General features: G+C 33.5%; 1 protein-coding gene across 1 annotated transcript in view; it reads right to left on the reverse strand.

The window, feature by feature from the left end:
- ASPH (aspartate beta-hydroxylase) overlaps positions 1–17,394 on the reverse strand; it is a 108,009-nt gene that overhangs the window by 56,388 nt on the left and 34,227 nt on the right. Inside the window, exons 4-10 of the mRNA XM_083361234.1 lie at positions 10,665–10,754; positions 5,901–5,975; positions 4,614–4,790; positions 3,650–3,700; positions 3,024–3,077; positions 1,697–1,744; positions 655–687 (exon numbers count right to left, since the gene is read on the reverse strand). Of these exons, the coding sequence (XP_083217360.1) occupies positions 655–687; positions 1,697–1,744; positions 3,024–3,077; positions 3,650–3,700; positions 4,614–4,790; positions 5,901–5,975; positions 10,665–10,754 (528 nt within the window). The remainder of the gene's footprint in view (positions 1–654; positions 688–1,696; positions 1,745–3,023; positions 3,078–3,649; positions 3,701–4,613; positions 4,791–5,900; positions 5,976–10,664; positions 10,755–17,394) is intronic.

Below are 17,394 nucleotides of genomic sequence, written 5' to 3' on the forward strand. Positions count from 1 at the left end.
GGAGTTGAAAGTAAGCATTGTAGCTGTTGCTAAATAGGGTACCTGCAATCCAGCAATAAATAATTCTATAACAGCTACAATTCCTTGTTCTAATTATAGTATTATTTTTTCGCTTTGCCTACATTTATATAAGTGTCCAGTTAAATGTTCTGAATCTGAAATAACAGTGCCATCACTATCTATTTGAAAACACAGTATAGATACAGAATTCACAGATGAAGAAAATATTTTGTGTCCCATACAGACTGCAGTTAGAAAACAAATGGATTCAGAAGGCCACAATTTGGAATGTAACAGCTTTGTATTAAAAATATTACTTTTCATTAAAAAGAAGGGAAATTTTTCTATAACAAAAATTTACAAATAAAATGTAAATCAGTTATTAGAATTACAGCAACAGAACATTTCCTATCATTGGCTAAAACGTTGATAGCATTTTGATTTTCTTGTAATTGAAAACCTTTTTTTAAAAAAAACCCTTTTTATTCTATGCAAGTAAAATCACACATGAGAGAGTACTTATACTTATTTCTGAAAACTGCAGAGGAATGTATTAAATATATTTCTTGGCCAATTTACATCCAAACGTTGAGTAGAGTAGATATAGATATTATAAATATTTAATGCACAGTAAGTCAATAGGAATCTACATACCAGAATGTTCAGTGAAGTCTTCCCTCTCTAATTCTAAAAAAAGATTGCACATCTTAATATTAAACATGGGAAGTTGCTATGAATTAAAATTTTCTGTTATTATGGACCAAGTAGATCATATGTTAAATACACATCATTTGTCTTAGTTACAATAATCATTAATAATTATAATAAAAATAAAAATATATAAAATAATAATTAATCATTAAACATTGTTTACAACATGTTTTTTTAAAAATTCCATTTATATCCCGCCCTTCTTCGAAGACTCAGGGCGGCTTAGCAGTAGCCTTCATTCTATGTATATGCCTGCTTATTAGGGCTTTCACACACACCCCAAGCGGCATTATTACAAAGTCAGCTTAATTGCCCCCAACAATCTGGGTCCTCATTTTACCTACCTCGGAAGGATGGAAGGCTGAGTCAACCTTGAGCCTGGTGGGATGCGAACCTGCACTAATTGCAGGCAGCTGGTGTTACTTAAGGAGGCATTAGCCCACTGCTCCACCAAGGCATGTTAAGTCATGCATTAGAAGCAAAGTGTCTGCTCTATGGAATCTGCAATAAAAATGGTAACTGCCATTTCCTTGTGTCTGTTTCAACATACTTCACAGCACATTGAAATTCTTTGGGAAAAGTGGAAGGGTACCAATACCTTTGGCCACAATATTGTTTCTAGTTGGTTTGGCATGGCAATTTATTTGCACTGACATATTAAGTTTTGCAAAGTTGACGAGCCAGCTCTTTCCTACCCACTCAGTGCTCTATCATTGTTTCTCTACATAAGTCTCACGTGTTCAGCAACAAAACAGATCAGCAGAAGATACCAATCAGCTGGAAAAATCTATGTAAACATCACATAACCACAGAATTTATAGAGTCAAATAGGGCAAAACCTTGGGAACGCATAAGTAAGCTAGCACTCACTGAAAGAGACTTAAAATACAGCATTATTTGTTTGATATGACAGATGAATGATGGAAAACAATACCCTGCTAATAATTACTACTGAAATCCTATTAGAAAACCATGAAAAACATACCAACTTCTTCTACATAGTCAGGCTGTTCTGTATTTTCTGGACCAGATTCTGTAAATGAAAAGAATATTAAGATCTGTAAAAAACATGGAGAGTATATCCTTTCAGGGGTAGTTATGACAGAAAATGGAAATCATGACCTCCTTAAGTATCATAAAAAGGTAAAGGTTCCCCCGCACATGCATGCTAGTCGTTTCCGACTCTAGGCGCCGGTGCTCATCTCCGTTTTAAAGCCGAAGAGCCAGCGCTTGTCCGAGGACGTCTCCGTGGTCATGTGGCCGGTATGACTGGGCGCCAAAGGCGCACGGAACGCTGTTACCTTCCCACCGTAGTGGTCCCTATTTATCTACTTGCATTTTTACATGCTTTCGAACTGCTAGGTTGGCAGAAGCTGGGGCGAGTAACAGGCGCTCACTCTGTTACGCGGCACTCGGGATTCGACCCGCCAAACTGCCGATCTTCTGATCGACAGGCTCAGTGTCCTAACCCACTGAGCCACCGCGTCCCTTTAAGTATCATACTGACTCCTAAATGGCTGAACGCCACTGTTCTTTCACAGACGTGTTCCTTACTTGTACTTGCTATCTAGAAAGTGTGATACAGTATTGACTGCAATTACTATTGTCTTTTGTTTAAATATGTAATTTTCTCCCCAACTACTAGTTACCATTCCACACACTTATACATAGTTTCACATTACTAATTCTATTTGATTCACAAAACTGGAAATGAACACTCTCTAGGAGTAGCTTAAAAGATTGAGTGCATAGGCTTTCTTTCCTGTTGAGTCACATTCTTCAAAGAAGTCAGAAATTATCGCAGTTTTATAAGATCATGAAGTAACTTTTGGTTCCCCCAAAGATGAATCTGTCAAGAAAAAATAACTCCACTTCTTCAGGGTTAAAACTACTGACAAATAGCAAGGAACATACTTGGGAACATGAACAATTCTCTTTTACATTTATTTCCAAATATAAAGTTTGTGTGTGTGTGTAATTTTTTATTCTGCCCCTTAAGATGGAGCTAAGCAAATTAAAGGTTGAAATCAGTGCATGTAACCGAAGGGAGTTTCTTCTAAATTCAGAAAGAAATCTTAGTCCCAGTTTCTAGGTAGAAGAAGTAGATGTAACCCTTTTCTGTCAACATTATTTTGTGTGACCAAAAATAAGCAAGATACTTATTACTCTTGATCATTCAAATAGAAAAGGCAGGTTTTACAACTAAATGATAGTAAACACTTTTTATTAACCAATCTATTATATACTTTTAACAATTTACTTTTACAAATCATTAAATATATTGCTTTTAGATGAATATAAATCAGACATACCTGGGATTTCTGGCTTGTTTGTGTCTTCTTCCACATGAGAATAGTCGTTTAAATCTGAAAATTAGGAATGCCATATTATGTTACAAAAGCCATTAATATAATTAAGGAGATGCTTAATATTGCTGCCACAAATCTCAAGCCATAAGTAAAAAAAAATTAAGAGAAATCAGGTAACAAAAATCTGTATTCGACCCAGAGAAAATCTACAAAGATTCGACTAGTGCTCACAGTAACAATTTCCCACGTGTGAGATTCAAGCACTGACAATTTTTGTATGGATAGCTGAAACATGTATGCCTTTTCCTAGCGTTCTCAATCAGCAATTTTACTTAAAATAATATAAACTAAGTTTATTTTAAGTTGTAATTAAATTGTTGAAACTCTTTATCAAAAATAGATTCAAGAGTCCTTGGTCCTTTAGATTCACTTTTTCTCTATATAAAAATTTCACTGAAAGTGCTGAATATAATTTGCAGTTCCTGCATATTCAGTACTTAGTCACTTTGTGGCACAAGTAAGTAAGTAAGTAAGTAAGTAAGTAAGTAAGTAAGTAAGTAATTTATTACATTTATATAGCAGTCCATCTTATATAACTCTTATATCAAATTATGAAAGACATTAGATACCATCAGTGTCATATTCTTCTTGATCTCTAGGTTGGTAGTTACTTGCAGGTTCTGAAAGTAAAATGTTTCTTTTTAAATATGTACAAAGATTACAGAAAATTCTGCAAAATTTCAAATTCACTAAATTAAATTAATCTACCAAGGTACAAGCACAGAGGCCCATTCTATATGATACACTGGTATTAGAATTCAAGGATTGTGAACGAGTCTGAGAACTGTGCAAGTTTTCTTACAATCCTTTTTTTCTTGCACTTGAATACTCTCACGCCTTTAGGTGTAATATCAATTTAAGCATGAATCTAAACATAAAATCAATTCAAGCAAAGGCACTCCTAAATTAATACCATTTATTTACAAGTAGAAATAAATAAATAAAATGACACATTTCCTGCCAACATCTCTACAAAGGCGAGTAGTGGAGGTGCAAGCAGGGGAAGACCCCAGGTGGTACCCCCCTCAGCCCGGGAGCCTTCCTCCATCAGGGTCTCCCTATCAGCACCCAGTTGGGGGTCTCTGGTTGAGAGCTCAGGGCTGGGTGTGTCACCAAACCCAGCCAGCCCCCAGCAGCCTTGGAGTTCTGCTTTTACTGGTCTCATCTAGCAGAACCATGACATTATGTGTGTGTGTGTGTGTGTGTGTGTACACACATATGTATGTATGTATGTATGTATGTAAAAAGGATATATATAAATAAATAAAAGTCTGGAAAAAGATATATAAAAGCATATATATTATATATTGCCTTAATATATACATAGGTACATGCACACACACACACATTTTACCCACACACAGACGTAAATTATCATATAAAAGACAATAGCATAGACAACATCACGAAGATCTAAGTGAATGATTATAACAAAGCTGAGCTACATACACATTAAACATTAAAACCCTTAATTGGTTCAGAAAATTAAATGCTACATAAATATCTGAGAAATATATTTATTTTTCTTTACACCTGAGATACTTTCTTGGGTAGAACTTGATTTCTCTGATATTTCAGGTACTTTATCTTCTATTTCTTCATCATAACTCTGTTCTGTTGTGGGTTCTACAGATACTTCATTATTGTCTTCTTCTTCTTCTTCCTCCTGGAAATCTGTTTTTTCATGATCTTCATCTATTTCACCTTTTTCTTTAAAAAATTGGAAAAAAAGAAACTTTGAATTCCAGTAAACAGCCTTAATTTCATTAAATCAAACATCCATTTAATAGCGTAACAGAAATTGCATCTTTCCTTTTAAAAAAGCATAAATAGTGGTGCTTAAGTTTGTGAACTCTTTATAATGTTCAGTATTTCAAAATAATTTTCAATATTTCTAATATTTCAGGATAAATATGACGTAAATGTAATCTGTTCTCCACACAAATCCTTAAACTAGTCTGTACATTTTTGTATATATCTTTCTTTAAACTGTGCTTGGCTATAAAATTAAAGGGTATTAAAAATCAAAATTAAAAAAGGGTAATATTGGCTTCTTAGTGAATCATTCATTCATTCACTCACATACTCACATCAGGTAAGTCCATTACATAATAACAGAATAAGGAAAGTTGGAAGGGATCTTGGTGGTTTCTAGTATAATCCCCTGCTCAGGGAGGAGACCCTATACCAATGCAGACAAATAGCTGTACTATCTCTTCTTAAAAATCTCCAGTGATGGAGCACCCACAACTTCTGGAGACAAGCTGCTCCACTGATTAATTGTTCTTACTGTCAGGGAATTTCTCCTTAGTTCTATGTTGGATAGAACCCAATGTTCAAGTCTGCAAAGATCCTTCTGGAAATTAAGCCTATCATCTAGTGTTGCCTATTCTCCCTAGCTTGGTGTCATCTGCCAATCTGAAGAGTTCCCCTTCTATCATTTATGAAGATGTTGAAGAGTACGGAGCCTAAGATAAAACCTTGGAGTGCACCACTGCTTGCTTCCCTCTATCTCACATTATCAAAAAGTAGGTTGTGGTCTACCTTGTTTAATGCCTTATTAAAATCCAAGTATGAATAGAATATGCCATAAACATTTACTCTTATCATGGGAAAGTTCTATATGCTGTGCAAATACAGGTGGAGTAGGATAACAGCTAGTACATTTTTCCACCTCAGAAAGAAATAATTGTCAAAGCAAGAGAGGAATAAACAGTAAGATATGTTACATAGATCATAGTAGTGCCAAGCATTTTTTTCTAGGAAAAAAAAGGAAGAATCCATAGATTTGAAAAAAAGGAATCTAGGGTACATTCATACCAAGTTGTGAGTCAAGAACTTCATGTAGTAAGGCCTCAATTTCATCTTCAGGTTCTGTTTTAACATGTATGTGTTCTGTATAAGTTTAGAAAATATATCAACAATTACCGAAAAGAATGAATAGAACGTGAACTAACAGATAACAGAAAATAAATACCTAGAGAAACTGTATGTATGTATGTATATATATATATATATATATATATATATATATATATATATATATATATATATATATATATATATATATATATATATATATATATATATATATATATATATATATATATGTTTCAAATGTTAACTCTTTAGATTACCTTGCTAGGCCCCAAACATGGGGCAAATCTTTATTTCCTGTTTTCAGCCTATCTTGAAGGCTATCGAACATATCTTCCCTTGCAGAAAAAAAGCTAACAGAGCGAGAGAGACCTTGTGGCTTAGAGGCAAATAACACTGCCTCATATGCAATCAGCCCATGGTTCGAATCTCAGAAGGGTATGGCTGGCTGATGACGACTAATAAGTCAGAAATGCATTTCAGTTTCCCTTTAATTCTTTGTTAGTAATTTACACAAATATATATATATATATATATATATATATATATATATATATATATATATATATATATATATATATATATATATGACAGGAAGGCCTGGAGGAACGTTGTCCATAGGGTCGCGATGGGTCGAACACGACTTCGCAACTAACAACAACAATACACATACACATACATACTGCTCAAAAAAAGGGAACACAAGATATGACATCCTACTATTAAATACAGTACATTGTGTTGTTTAAGTGTTCCCTTTATTTTTTGAGCAGTATATATATATATATATATATATATATATATATATATATATATATATATATATGTATATATATATATATGTATGTATATATGTATATATGTATATATGTATATGTATATATGTATATATATGTGTGTGTGTGTGTGTGTATATATATATATATATATATATATATATATATATATATATATATATATTAATATACATTTTATTCATTCAAGCTATCAGTCCATATATTTTGCAAATGTGTATATTAAATAGAAATAATAATAAAAAACTTCAGGTGAAGAAAAGAGAGTAAATTGGATAAGGCAACGTATCTCAATCTATCCATTTTATAGGGCTTGGAATGGAATTTGTTGCCTAATGTAAAAATGTACTCATGAAATTTTTATTTTAATGTATTTCTAGGTTGTATTTTGACATATCCGAGGATAAGCAAGCATAGCCTGCAAGTAAAATGCTTAATTATAACTTATCTTTGATAAGACAAAAGGTTTTAAGGGAACCTTAAGATCTGTGAACAGACTCCAGGATTAAAATAATGTATCAGTAAGGTAAAGGTAAAGGTAAAGGTTCCCCCGCACATGCGTGCTAGTCGTTTCCAACTCTAGGGGTCGGTGCTCATCTCCATTTCAAAGTCGAAGAGCCAGAGCTTGTCCGAGGACGTCTCCATGGTCATGTGGCCAGCATGATTAGATGCCAAAGGCGCACGGAACGCTGTTACCTTCCCACCGTAGTGGTCCCTATTTTTCTACTTGCATTTTTACGTGCTTTCGAACTGCTAGGTTGGCAGAAGCTGGGACAAGTAACAGGCGCTCACTCTGTTATGTTATGTATCAGTATGGAGCCATAAATAGAACTTATGTTTCCAACAAATTATTGCATCCCATGAGCATTATACTAATATGGCTATGTGATGTTATGTAGATTACTATATTTTTACATGGAGATTTCTTGAAAATTATTTAGCAGTTCCAACAACTGCAAAATCAGTCACATCTCTTCCTTGTGATTTACAATGGTTACCAGTTTATTTCAAAGCCCACTTTAGCTGTTGCTTTATAAAGCTCTAAATGGCTTTAGTCCAAGTGTTTACTAGAAAGCCATTCATAATATCTACAGTTTGGACATTAAAAGCTTTGGAAAGTGGCTTGCCTTTTAGCTCCACCAGTGAGCAAGGCCAGAACCTTCACAGTTGTATATTCTTGTTATGTAGTTTGCAGCTTTTGGAAATAATTCTAGCTTTTTCATCTTTACAATGTCATCAATTAGTCAAAATTTCTACATTTGACCTGGCTTTTTAATTTCACTCCCTTCATGCAACATTCTGGCCTGATAAAATGTTTTGCTATATGTCTATATATTAACTAGGATATTTTATTAATATTTCAAAGTATCTATTTAAAAACTCTTTATCATTTCATGTATAACTATTAAATTGTTATTCATCCAATTTCCTCTAACTGTAGCTTCCATTTTGCATCTGGAATAGGTATTATATTTGACTTGCAATTTTCTATGAAATATTGATTTTGGAATCATTTCTGAAGAAATATATAGATGATTATTTCAACCAGGAAAAAAAATTTGTTCACTGCTTTTATTTTAAAGAAAAACAAACAGCATGTTAAATAGAAATGAACTATAATGTTTTAAGGGCTGAAAAAAATCACAGGAAGCACAGAATAAATTCTGTAATTATAGATCTCATATTCTGAAGGTTTTGTATTACTAAGCCTTACCACCAAGCCAGACCACCTTGCCCCTGGTAATCCCATACAGACGCTGACCTGGAACATGGCTGGTTGGAAAAGGAAGGCTGATAGTGGACTAATGAACCTCCTCTCTAGATTTGATGTAATAGCCTTTCAGGAAACCTGGTTAACCGAAGTGGATGAACCAGTACAACTGCCAGGCTTTCAAGAATGGTCTTTCCCAGCTCAAAAAACAAAAACAAAGGGAGACTCTCTGTTGGGTTATGCATTCTCAGAAAGCAAGGATTGCAATGGCAGGAGGAGAAACTATACAACAAAAACAACTATTCGTATTTTCTAGCTGTTAAATTTGGATATAGAGAGTTCAGGTTAATACTGGTAAATGTGTATATCCCTCCAAACACATCATGGTAGTATAACTGCGAATTTGATATGGTAAACAGAGAAGTACTATGGAGTAAACCAGGGGTCTTCAAACTTGGCCCTTTTATGACTTGTGGACTTCAACTCCCAGAATTCCTCAGCCAGCTTTGCTCAGCCAGGATTTCTGGGAGTTGAAGTCCACAAGTCATAAAAGGGCCAAGTTTGAAGACCCCTGGAGTAAACTGACAGCTCTTAAAATAGAACCTAGACTGCTGGCTTTGATTAAACCCCTTTACACAAGTACCTGTTTGAGGGTGCAGTATAAGGTCAATGGGGCTCTGACTAACAGAATTCACACAAATAAAGGGCTAAGGTAAGAGTGTGTCCTGGTCCCATTGTTATTTAGTTTATGTAACAATGATTTGCCAGGGTTGATGAAGGATCCCATGGTACATAAGCCAATGATACTAAATACATGTAACAGCTTGCTCTATGCTGATGATATGATTTTATTATTGTATTCACAAGTAGGATTCAGCTCTTATTGCCAGGATAACTCCCTAACCATTAGTAAATCTAAATAAAAAATCATGGTGTTTGGAAAACATCAACAGAAACATGGCAATTAGACAGTGAACCAATTGAACAGATTATCACCTTTGTATATTTAGGCATAACTTTTTTCCAAGACTGGATCTTATGCCTGCCATCATCAACAGAATACTCTTAGAGCAAAAGCTTGTTTGAATTTACTGCTTAAATTAAAGAATCATAGTTACCCAGGGTCCCTAGCCCCATTAATTGAAGTATATAAAGCTAAGGTTATCCCTATGCTCTTGTATGGAGTATAAGTTTGGGGTTTATACTCAACCACAGTCCTAGAAAAAACACAGTCCCAGCAGTTGAAATGTAGATCTAAGAACATCTTCTTCAGCAGTTAGAGCTGAAATAGGAATTCATACAATCCATGCATTATCCAAAATTAGAGCATATAACTACTGACATAAAGTCAGTGAAATGGAGACTGATAGACTCCCCAAGTTATGTCTATTAGAGGAAATAAGATTACAATCACAAATCTCCTGGATCACCAAACTAACAAATTTTGTAAGAAGTTATGGCCTTACTGACTCTTGTGTAACAGGAATACGATTTAAAAAAACAGCTGCCCAAATAATTAAGGATATAGAAACAAAATAAAAATACATAGCTATCCTTTAGTAAGGTGGGTAACTTGAAATGGCTGAGCAAATACAAACATGCTTTTCAAATAGACAGCTATTTGAAGTTACAACTGCCAAAACATCTAAGGCAGATATTTACATGAGCGAGATTCGAACACCTCAACCCAATGGTTAGATACGGGAGATTCCATTCCATACCCTATAATGAACTTCTTCTGTATTTGTGGAGTGCCAGAGGTAGAAGACCTGGCTTACATCCTATTTGATTGTTGCCTGTATAAGAGGGTGAGAGACAGGTACCTCGGTCTAAACAACTTATCTTATGTCTGGCCAGAATCTGAAAATAGCATTTAACACAGCACAGTACTTAAGAAAAATGGTTCAGCTGAGATATGCATATGTGGGACTAATTGGAGTAGATTGCAGGGGTGACACCAAAATATAATTTTATCGTATTTTATCTATATTTTAAATTATTGCATCTTATTCCAATTTCATTTTAGACTGTATTTTATTCCAATTTCATTTTATTTTATTCCCATTTCATTTTAAATTGTATTTTATCTAATTCCATTTTAAATTGCTTTTATCAAATTGTAGTAATTTGTTTCTGGAACTTTACACTTTGATATTGCCCAAAGGCTAATAATTAATTAAATAAATAAAACTAAGGGCTTACCTGTTTTCACATATGGCTTTTCTGCAGGTTGGATAACCTCTTCAGCACTTCTTGGCATTGACTGTTCTGGGACAGATCTTTCCTTAAGTCCTGCATTGTTTAGTTATAAAGTTAACTTTAATTTCTGCATCAAGATTTTGATCCAATTAGGCATCATTATTAGCTAACCACCCAGGGTCACGTAGTGAGATGGAAGGGGTAGAAATTTAATTAATTAATTAAGATGGGGACACCAACCCTGGTGGAAAATACTTACCACCTCCAGAAAGTCATGTCATCTTCAATTTAAGTTTTAAACATACATTTAAAATTTTTAATACATTTTTAAAAAGATATTATGCTTTATTCCCAACTTCTTTGAGCATTTTGTATATCATATTCCCAAATTTATTTCTAATATAGATGCCTAGAATACAATGGAAGAAATTAAAAGACCACTGTGTCATGGAAATCTCTTTAAAATTATGTCTGTATGTGTGCATGATTTTGTGAGATCAAATATCAACCCACAGTACAACTTCATTTAGTACAACCTTGAATTTGTTACACCCAACATTTTCCAGCTTTGTCCTTCTTATTCACTGATGAACAAAGTACAATAGATTAAGGGATGTTATAGTAGACCTCAACCTGCTGGAAATGAACAGAGGAAATCCTTTGCTTCACTTAACAGAATAATTCCTGAGGTTTCTTGGGCATTGGAGATGATGAGTTATCTTCATACAGTACTGCATACCCAATAGCAAGAAATACAGACAAAAAAGAGCTATGTACACAATACAAAAAAAATGATTATGTACTGTACTTCTATAGTTAGACAGGAAAGAAAAACAGCATTTTTTTCAGTGTTCCCATATATAACAAATTCCCAATTTTACTAGCTTTTATCTTAAACTATAGTCCTTGCTTAATGTCCACACATTCAGTGATTGTTCAAAATTACAACAGTGCTGAACAAGAAGTCTTACAACCGGTCCTCATAATTATAGCCATTGTAGCATCCCTGTGGTAACATGATAGCAATTTAGTGTTGGCAACCAACTCACAAATACAAAACCTGCAGCATCCCATTTTCACAGGACCACCATTTTCAGCCTTCACCACCAGCTTCCAACAGGCAAAGTCAATGATGAAACCAGCAGAGTCAATAAAGAATATGTGTAGTTTAGGGTTGAAAAAAGAGGTCCTTGGTGCTCAGAACTTGGTTTTTTTCTTGCGGACATGTCGTCATCAGTGCTGCTGCTGATGTCACCTAATTTGGCTATTGAAACATCTGCAAGAAAACAACGTAGCTCAGAAAGCACCAAGGACTCCTCACCAGCAGGAGGTTGCAAATAACGATCACACGAAGTTGTGCTTAATCACTATGCAGGATTTGTATAATGTTAACTGGAACTGCTACATTTCAATGTAAGTCAACAGTCACACTTAATGAAAGAGTTGCCATTCCTAATTACCACTGTTAAGCCAGAACTACCTGTATTGCCCTGAATACTTAGCCGATTTGTAACTAAATATTCTCACATTGAATAAAAAGGAATTGAACAATTCTTCTGCTCACATATTTTTATTGAATTTCATCACTCCAAATAAACAAACTGAATATGCATAAGTGACAGGAACAGGTTTCATTACCTTATTTCCAATATAAATGTAGAATAACATGTCATAAAAAGTCAAAATTCATTCAAAACTCTTTAAATTCTTCAAAAATGAATTAAAAATATTTACAGTGAGACTCCATGGACTGTCTATACATCTAAACAAGGCAACCAGGTGCCTTCCATTTATTACAGAGCATAGTGTCTACCGGTCCTTGCTGGTGGCCAGGCAAAAATGCCTTTTGAAAATATATCTGGAAGCAAATGACTGCTATTCCTAAATGTTTTCTGAAAATGTTATATAATCTTTCACTTCCCCCACAAATGGCATCACCGCTGGATGAAATTTCTGAATTTCATGTTCTGAAATTTTTGAGGCAATTTAGTGCTGGCAATCAACTCAAAAATACAACACCTGCAGCATCCCATGTTGTTGTGGAATTCTTCTTTATCTATCTCTATCCCTTATATGATTTTAAAATATATATTACAGAGATACTAAGATCATTGTGGTTGCGTATTACTTATTTTGTTCCCCCTTGTATGCCTCTATTTCAAGTTAACATTTTTCATTCAAGAATTTGAATCAAACAACTAAATTATATAAATGCATTCCTCAAGCACACACCTATACAATTTTTTCAGTATTTTTAGATAAATATTGCTACCTTCTTATAAATAAAGCTACCTTCTCAAAATAAAAAGTATTCCACATTCCTTTCTAAATTGCATATATGTAGTTACTATTTTTCATATCATAACCTAAAATATAATAATTTATGCATTGCAAATTGAGTGCATAGCTTCAAAGTCATTATGGAAATGCTTGCTTTATTTTCATGTTCAAAATATTTACTAACCATTTAAAGTGCTTCCAAAGTGCTGTCTGGGTATCTTCACTATTTTTTCATATATGCTTCTGAAGTACATCTTTTTTTTTTCTAAAAGGCTTTCCTTGGTTGAAAGGAATTCTAAAAAGTCACTAAGTACTTTTTGCACATGACGACTCTGTTCAATGATTTTTTTAAAAAAAACTGTAATATAATCATAAAATTCAATTTTCTCTTTTAAAAAGATCAAATTGGTTTCCTAAGCAGCAAACATTGTGGAAACGTTATTGTGAAAGGATACTTTAAATCAGTATTTTGATTGTTTATCCATTCCGAATTCACTATCATGGTTTGTATTTTCAAACCACTTGTCTTTGATACATTGAAGTAATTCATTAGGGAAAACGTTATGGAGTACGTAATCTAATGAGGTTATTGTGATGAATCTCTAACAGGAAAAGCAACCTACCGCATCCCAGTTATTATAGAAATTGCATTCTAGTAGTCCCAGCCAACAGACCTTAATAGTGACGAATACTGGGAGTCAAAATTAAGCAACAGCTAGAATACCACAGGTTATTGAATCCATGCTTTATATAATGGATGTTTGTTCACTGCATACACACACACACACACACACACACACAAACACACCAACCTGAGAACCAGATCCAAGTTTATTTTCTATTACACTTCTAAGAATTGGTATGAAATATTGTTGTAAATTCAATACTACTTTCAAATATTTCAGTCTCTTTATTTTTACAATAGCCTTTTTTGTGTGCCATACTGAGTAGCAAAAATAAGATTCCATTGTATAACTGATTACAATATGAGTAAACAAGCTATGTACAACTGGAATACTGTATGTTTATTAATTCACACATACATTAAGGCTGGATGGAAATAAACATGTTTATTCCAACAAATTCAAGAAAAATTGCATTATAGATGAAATATCTATGGTTTCTTTCGTTCTTGACTAAAGCACTATTCAGACATTAAAAAAATGTTACTTTGGTTTTTTTATTTTATCTTCTTCAGATGCTTTAGAAAGACTCTTTGCTAACTTCTTTACTTCTTTATCTTTGTCATTAGGTAATACTTTCATATCTTTATCTTTATGATTTTTGTCTAGCTCTGATTTTTCTTTTCCAGGTTTTCTATCTTGCTTAATTTTATGAGAATCTTTTTTTGATTTATCATCAATTTTCTCATCCTTTATGTCAAAGTCCTCAATTTTTTTCTTTGTCTTCTTCCTTTCTTCTTCTTTGGCTTCTTTCTTTAATTGTTGCTTTTCTTTTGTTTTCTTGGCTGATTCTTTGATTACTTTTTCATTATTTAAAAAAGGAAAATATTTTTTTAAAATTAAGAGACTATGTATCAGCATGCCAAATGCATATCCATTCCAAGTTCAAATCATGAATTATGTTTCCACTTCAAAATAAGTTGATCACACAATATTAGTAGAAGCAGAAAAATATATAATTTATAGCCTTTTCTGACTTTTGTTTACTTTATGGGGAAGTGCTCTTAGGGTTGCTTTATTGTTCTTGTTGATGTCCTTCCTACTTAAGTGTTTACAATTAAATTTTGCCACATCTGTATTCTTTACTAGTCGGGTTATCTTATCCAAGACTTACACAACATAATGCAATTTAATCCTTATTTAATGACCATAACTGGGATATGCACTAAGTGACATGGTTGTTAAGTGAGACATCATGTGATGTCTTGCAATTTACTGAAGGCTATTCCATTGACTCTGCTTGTCTGAAGCAAACTGTACAGTGCACAAATGGCAATCACGTGACTGAACTGCAAAACTAAAACAATTACAGGAAAACTACTGAATGGAAGTAGGTAGTATAAGCATATTATCTCAGTCTTCTATTACTTTCTGCTCTTCCTATTCTTTTACAATTTTGTTATATGTTCTTTTACGTACACTGAAATCAGAGGTATACTACAGGTATAGCCGTTTACTCAAGGAAGGCCTTTTCAGCAGCAGTCTATGGCAGTGGTCCCCAAACTTTCCAGCTCCAGACTGGCAGTGGTGACGGAGGGCGGGGGGAGGAATGGTTTTGCATGAACACACACTGCTTGCACAAATAGAGCTTCATGCGCTCTCCCATGCTTGAGCGGCCCGGTTCCCAACAGGCTGTGGACCACTACCAGTCTGCAGATGGGGGGGGGGGGGTTTGAGGACTCCTGGTCTATGGAACATCCTTTTCAGTGAAGTATACTTAACATGAATTTTACTATGCTTTTTAATGTCAAGTAAAGAAGTTTGGGTCATAGGTCACTGCTCACATATTATTTAAGCTACTACTCTGTTATTTTAATTACTGTTTTTATTTTAAAATTTTATGTTTTAAAATTTTTACTGTATTATAAGCTACCCAGAACAAAATTTAACATTACTATTATTTTGATTAATATTTGGTTATTTATATATTATATTGCTGGGGGGTTAGTTTAACTTTGCCTGTGCCATCCAGATTCACAGCTACAAGATGGATGGCTATATTACTTGTTTAAATAAAGAATTAAATCGTGCCAATGACTATGATAGCCATGATGTATAGATTCTATACATCCACAGAGAACCTGCTGGGGAAGGTTGATGTCAAGTCTTTTTTAAGAAAATGTTAAGTTCAGCATTGGCATTAACTTCAGCAATGACACGTGGACATGTTGTTAGTCCAACAACAAAAATATCCTCTCATATCCAACTTCAATTAGCATTATTTAATTGAACTTAATCCTGACCTAGTAAAACATACTTGGAAATCAGTGTTTTATGTTGATAAAACAGGAAAAGAATGCAATATTTTAATAGGTTTAGGCAAATTATTGAAGAGACCGAGATGCACATCTATGTTACCCAGGTTAAACTTGAATATGTTATTCCCCAATAAATATTGACAAGATTTTTTTCTGACTACAATGTGAGAAATTTAAAATATAAAAAAATGTGTTATACAATTGTTAGTACTACAAGGCATATCAAATTTAAATTTACTCAAATACTGGCTTCCATGCCTAGAGTATCTCAAAATACACAATATTAGCAATCATGGAAGTGAGGTAAGGGTGAACAAGTGACAGATGCATGATTATTTTCTGAAAATAGCCATTTTGCATAATTTTCAAGTACTGTGGCACTCCAAAACTCTAAAGTGAATTCAGCTGAAGGAAAAATAGCCTGGAATCATCAATGTTAAAAAAAGACTGACAAATAGAATCAAAGACATTTCCAAATTGTTCTTCTCACTAGGCATGCATCCAGCCCAATATTCATCAAAGGGAATGAATATCCTTTGTACTCACAGAGTGTGGAAAATCTTACATCTGCCAAGATATTATCAATCCTTAATTTTTTTCTAGTACACTGTCTGAGACACAAAATCTCTTGAAACTTTAAATATGATTGAAATTAAATGTATTAATATCAAATGACATTATAAATAAAATGTGTATGATCCATCATATAGTTTTTCCATACAAAAATCTTCATGTTTATATGCTAACTTGTTTAAAATAATCATTGTTACATCCTAAATAGAGATATAAAGCAATTCTCAACAGTATTATACTTTATTCGGAAAGGCTGATTACTTACTCATAAATTTATTACATATTTTCAGATTATTATATTACTTTACGTTTTCATTTACCATATAGAAATGGGGAACCTATCAATTCATGTGATTATATTGCTTGCCCAAATGTTTTGCAAGAGTAAAATTATCAGGCAAGAGTTTACACATCTGATAGACAAAAAAGTAATTAAATATCTGGCAAGCACCAGGATAAATAAGTCCAAAGTCTTGTTTATATCATTAGAAAGATAATTTATAAGAGTAGTATGTATGTTTTTGAGACTATAATTATATATAACTCCAGCTGATAGATCTCAGTAAAAGCATCTTATTTTTTTTCTCTCTCCAGCTAGTTGATATGCACTTAAAAACTTGCTTCTATACATTTATAATAGAGAACTGTTTTCAGGAGAAGTTATACTATGGCATAGAGGTCAAAATGTTATATATTAGGAATGGGGTAATTTAGTAGTATATGCTGGAGGCAAAATGCAAAGTATCTTGAGCTATTGAAGCAAAAGCAGAATATAAATATAATAAACTGCTTTAATCTTTTGAAAAACTGTTTAGTAAAATAGGCCACATATGAAATTTATATGATAGTATCAAAAAGTTAGTAGCCATAATTATTAACATGGCAAAACTCATGCACCGCAGGCATCAATGATCAATATGCAATAATCATTGCTAAGGC

This window comes from Vipera ursinii (genome assembly GCF_947247035.1).
Source record: "Vipera ursinii genome assembly, chromosome: 3".
Taxonomy (NCBI): domain Eukaryota; kingdom Metazoa; phylum Chordata; class Lepidosauria; order Squamata; family Viperidae; genus Vipera; species Vipera ursinii.